This window comes from Ptychodera flava, chromosome 14, assembly GCF_041260155.1.
Source record: "Ptychodera flava strain L36383 chromosome 14, AS_Pfla_20210202, whole genome shotgun sequence".
NCBI lineage: Eukaryota > Metazoa > Hemichordata > Enteropneusta > Ptychoderidae > Ptychodera > Ptychodera flava.
The window spans coordinates 39,032,522-39,037,987 of NC_091941.1; the positions used below are offsets into that span (position 1 = coordinate 39,032,522).

At 36.8% G+C, this 5,466-nt stretch overlaps 1 protein-coding gene across 1 annotated transcript; it reads left to right on the forward strand.

The window, feature by feature from the left end:
• The first annotated feature begins 196 nt into the window (after positions 1-196).
• LOC139150425 (centrosomal protein 15-like) lies at positions 197-4,797 on the forward strand. Its single transcript, XM_070722792.1, has 4 exons — positions 197-577; positions 1,348-1,471; positions 1,869-1,943; positions 3,130-4,797. Exons 1-4 carry the CDS (start codon positions 519-521, stop codon positions 3,238-3,240), a joined length of 369 nt encoding a protein of 122 aa, XP_070578893.1. The 5' UTR covers positions 197-518; the 3' UTR covers positions 3,241-4,797.
• The last annotated feature ends 669 nt before the right edge of the window (positions 4,798-5,466 follow it).

A 5,466-nucleotide genomic window follows, 5' to 3' on the forward strand; every position in this document is an offset into this window, starting at 1 on the left:
TGAGTACACTGATGCGCTCTGCCTTAGCCATTGGAACTAGCACTGTACCCTGGCACTGTGCCGACAGCGAACCGAAAGATAAGAACGGGAGTAATGTTAAAAAAAAAAACAACAAGCGAACTTGCCGACAAAACTGAAGAGGGCGCACCCTTTCCGGTTTGCATGTAGCGTCGCGCCCGTTGCATAGTTGCTGGTTGACACCAAGGTCGGCTGTTCCTTGATGAAACGAAGCTGAGAGAAGATTTTTCATCATCAGTAGCAGGGCCGTGATATTGTTAAACAAATACAGCTTGGATCTCTTCCCTCAGCTATCCATTGGAAATTTTAAGTGTTTATTATCACGTTTCTGAGATCAGTTTCCAAATACTGTAGTTAATCGTACGTGCAGTCTGTCTCCGTGTATATCAACATTCAACACAAGTCCAGCCCTCCGTGTACGTAGTACATGTGCAGTTCAACTGCACCCTTGTGTTTTATGTGGCGGCTCGGTTAGGCTTCTCGACGAGTAATAGCTGAAAATGGAGTTTGACATGTATTTAGAAAGGGAGATTGAACTCAATCAACTGCATGAAGATATGTAAGTATTGCAAGCCATCGAAGGAACCTAGCTCTCTGCGTACAGCAAGCTGCAGTGGGCTTGAAGGTAGAGGTTTTGGGGTATGTCGGTCGGGCCACAGTGGATAGGGAGACTGGTCAGACAGTTGCCGTCTGACCCACATACCCAGGCAAACCTCGAGCTACAGCGCTGAAACTACGTACAGCCCTGCTACGCAGAGCTACCCGACTTCACAGTACCTCGGACACCGAGCGCAAAGGTGCAAGCTGGCAGTGGGCCACACTTTTTAAGTTTTGTCGAATGGTCGAACAGGGGCCTTCGGCGCAAGGCAGTATGATGACGCGGAAAAGGAATTAGCAGAATCAGAAGAGCGAGTCTATGACTTGTCTTAGTTATCAGCAATACCGACCACGTAATTAGGCATTTAGCATGGAGGTATTTTAACAAACTCGGGGAGAGACTTCCGTGGCGTTTTAATACCAGCTTCATCACAATTTAAGAGAACTTTCAGTCATCTATTGTTATTACATCTGTACGTATTAATTGTGGATCACAAACTTTGCGGCAAGTGTAGAATTTTACTAATGAAAATGAAATCTAAAATTTAATAGGGACAATTGACATAGCAAATTTATAAGACAGAAAATACTCAAGTAGATTTCAAACTGTTGGGGAGTAACTAAATTCTATGAGAAGTACATACCGAATGTATTGCACTTAAACACAAACGATATCGCCACATAATATTTGGTATCATTGATTGACCATATTCACCACCTTTTCTTTCTCAGCCTTTCGAGACGAGAAGTACTATTACGACATTCAGAATGGCGTCTTGGTCATCTGGAGAGAAAGCGAGCAGACAGCGCCGCAAATTCTGCACTAGCAAAACAAAGAAACAAAACTCTCCTAGAGGTACAGTGCAAAAGGAATTTCTGTGCAAATAATTTGAACTTCTGATATTTTTGATTCATGCCAGTGAAAAATCAATCTCCTATCCCTGTTCTCACGTTACTTCTTTCTGATGACTGCTCACATGATGTTAGTTCTTTGTATTCTGTTGGAAGTTTTGTCAAGTTAATCACTTTGATTCAAGAAAGACCTGCAGAAGTCAAAGTTTCTGTACCCAATATAGCAACTTCCACCAGTTCTGTCCATCTACATGTACATTTCATCCATCAACCTGTTTTTGCCCTTCAAGAAATCATCATTGCCAGCGTAAAACGATACTAGAATATGAACTGCACAACAACACAAAGCAGGTTGTAGAATTGAAATGAAATAATACCATAAAGTTCATTGACCTTTGCAGGACATCACCAAAGTTCAAAGTGAATTTCGGGGCAGGGCAAGTAAAGGACCATCTCCTAAACTTCAGGCTTTTCAGGTATATACAATTTTCAATTTTCATGGATTAAGCAGTTTGCCATTACGTTCACCATGAACCAGTACATATTCATGTAAGTGGTAAACTGTAGCTGTCTTACAGTCCACGCAGATACATATACATTGATTTACATATTGTAGCCATTGAAAGTGTGCAGAATATTATTGTAAAATTCCTTCACTCTTTCTTACATTTATTGCATGTATAGTACATCGTGGTTGTATGTTCGTTAATAAATTTATCATTTACTAGGAAAAAACCTTAAGAATCACTACATATGTTACCTTTAATAGTATTTTGACTCAGAATAAATGTATCATGATGTGAAACATGGTATTTTGTTCCAATCAAAAATAGCCTATATGTAATGAAGCCCAATTGGCGAAAATTGTCAAAATCCCAAACTTACACATGGCTGGTCCCATTACTGTAACAGGTAGAGGTAATTTAATTTGGTAATTTTGTAATGACATGTACAGATGGTGTACGTTTTTGATCATTTTTCTCCAAGTTTGATAACTTGTCAGAAATCACTGGGCCCAGAGGGATGGTAGAGCATGTGATTTGTAGGTCCTTGGGAATGACCCACTTATATTTTGAAACAATGACAAAGTAGTAACTATATATGTTTGACGGTGTTTATAACAGTTTGGATGGTTGAATAGAGTCACAAACCACCTGCTTGATTGCATGGAAAGTTGTGTTACAGACTACAAGAACAAATTGTGCCATTCATGTTTGTCAGGATTACAGTTACAAACTGAGCAATATTATATTATTTGAGAACATTTTGTCAATTTTGGCCCAATGATCCTTCATTCAGAAACTACTGATGTGGTTACTTTGGAACTTCATTAGTTCCTACAGATGTTCTCATTTAGCTGTGGTAAACCAAGGTTCATTGTATAATGTGATTTTTTTTGTAATGAAAGCTTTACATTGTACATTATTCCACGTGGGATGTCCTATTTCTGAGATAACAATTAAGTCCTTCAGTTTTGCCTAATTGTCTCAGATGCCGCTAGATCACGCTAGTTTCATTTGAATTCCGTGAACTCTGCAAGAATCAATTGTTTGTAATATTTTATATGAGTCACACATCTGGGATATTAAATCTTTTTGCATGTATTGTTGTAACCAAATAATAGGTATTTACAAGTTCTGCCTTTTGATTTTGATTCATAAGGAAAGTTATCATGCGATGTTAGAGAGTGAAATTCCAGTATGGAAGGAAGGATTGAGAACTGCCAAGAAATCACCAAGGTCACCAAGACCACCAATCTCCCCACAAAGATAATAAGAAGAGTCTTGGATCATCTCTCCATTCAGATTATGCTGTTTGGTTTTGGTATTACAATAACAATGGAACTTGTTAACTTAACAGACGGGGAACCCTGAGAAAATGACTGACCAACTGGTGATATTTACCAATTATTTAAGAATGCAAGTTTTGTCAGTGGTGACAGCAAGTTTTATCCATTTCAATTTAATGAAAACTTGCAATCAGAAATTGCAGTATTTGGAAAGAAGAGGCCTTTTGTATACCTTATTTACATTTTGTAATTGTTTTCAAAGTTTAAAACTATGAAACTGCAAGTTCATCTATATATCTTTTTTCACAGTGTGTCGTGAAAATATTTGTGACTGTAAACTTAGAGCCAAGCACTGTAGAATCATAGACTTCAATTATTTAATTTCACTATTTTGATGTTTGAGATATTTTCACAACAATTTAATTCACTTACATGTATTAATTTGTCACCAACTTACAGCCAAGTACTGTAAAATCATCAACTTCTAGTATTTCATTTCACTATTTCGATATTTTAGACATTTTCAAAGGAATCAAGATTAATTGATTTGTCAGAAGAACAATGGAATCTGTTCTTGTATATTATTATTAAGTATATTACTGGAATTTAATTTAGTGGATTTCATTTACAGGTAGCATTTTTCATTATTCATTCAGCGAAAAAGGTGACATATACAGTTGTCACTGTATATAATAAATAAATTTACAGTAATTTTGACTGTTGGCACAGCTGTGACTTTTGATGAAATTCTTGTGATAGGTAACTTAACTAAAGCTAAATTTTAAGTTTCATTATTCAATACTTTCATTATTTCACAAAGATGTGTATGGTGTCTCGTATGTAGTATGCTATGTTTGTCGGCCTTTTTTCCAAACTCAGTGTTTCACTCGTACAGTCATACACTTTGCCTCTGTAAACCTGTAATTTTTATGCAGAGTCTTGAAATACCTTAAGTTTATTCCACTGTTACAATCAACTTTCCACTTCTAGCACAAATTTTTGGGCATTTACAAATACTTTCATTGCAGACTACATATACGGATGTTTGATTAAAATATCAAAGCATTGTAATATTTACTGATTGTGTTTCCACAATGGTACATTAATAAATGACATCACAATGTACATCAAACTACACACAGTCAATTGACTTTTCAGTTTCCCAAATGTAATGTAATGTAATTTAAAGTTAAAGTGGACTTACAACTTCCAGAATTTCACCAATCTGTATGAATTTTAGAGAAAATATAGAATTTATAAGAGGACAGCATTGTCCTATTCAACATAGCGAATATACAGCGTTTTTCCCCTAATGCCAAGATAGTGAGTGTGTAATTGTTATGTTAGAGACAAAGGAAAAATAAACTGAGCTGCTTTATCCAAGTAAAGATATTTATTCCAGTTTTTAATATTTTCAAATCTTGTACTACTTCAGTTGTCATAGTTTTTTTTATCATGTAATTTGATGCTAGGATTTTTATGATTAGCAAATAAAGTTATTCAGAAATTGGTATTTTCAGAAATAAAGTAGATAAAGTAAATTCAGAAATTGTTTTTCAAAAATACAACCCCATTTTTTCAAGTGTAAAATGTGACAGTCCCTTTCAGATCATCTGATTAGACTATTGAACTGTGATTTGCTTGTCACCTGTCAGACTCGGTTGTACATCCAACATACCTAGTGTGTCAGTCAATGAAACCTACATGTAGGAAGTAACAAAAAACCATGATCTACTTCTATTCGTGTATACATTGTACTTTTCAATTTTGTTGCTTATGCCATAGTTCCAGAAATCTTAAATATAAAATATTAGCCTTCCCAGAAATGTCCATTGTAAATTTGACTATCTCCGAAACAATTTTGTAAACCACACCCCTATGATTTCCACCGAATACCCCCCCCCCCCCCCTTCAATGAAGACTCCCTCGCACAGTACTCGTCCCTGCCTGGCATGAAGGTACCCAAATAGTCGGGTTTCCTTCCCCCTTTCTACGTTAGCACAGCGCAGCCAGCGGTAGATAGGGGCAGGGAACCCAGGGAACCAGACTAGGTACCGCGAGAGCGCGCTCGCCGGCGATTTCGACCAATCTCGAGGCATATTATATTGTGACTATAGTTGTTAATATCATTTAAATTTTAATAATTCATAAGCATAAATCATATCCCTAGCCCGGGATCCCTAGTTTCCCGTCCCCATGTTTTGCGCGAA

Excerpts from the sequence above, each read along its gene's own strand:
- LOC139150425 (XM_070722792.1), top strand. The coding sequence starts at position 519 with ATGGAGTTTGACATGTATTTAGAAAGGGAGATTGAACTCAATCAACTG. Across the intron at positions 578-1,347 it reads AATCAACTGCATGAAGATAT|CCTTTCGAGACGAGAAGTAC; the intron begins GTAAGTATTGCA and ends TTTCTTTCTCAG. Across the intron at positions 1,944-3,129 it reads CTAAACTTCAGGCTTTTCAG|GAAAGTTATCATGCGATGTT; the intron begins GTATATACAATT and ends TTGATTCATAAG.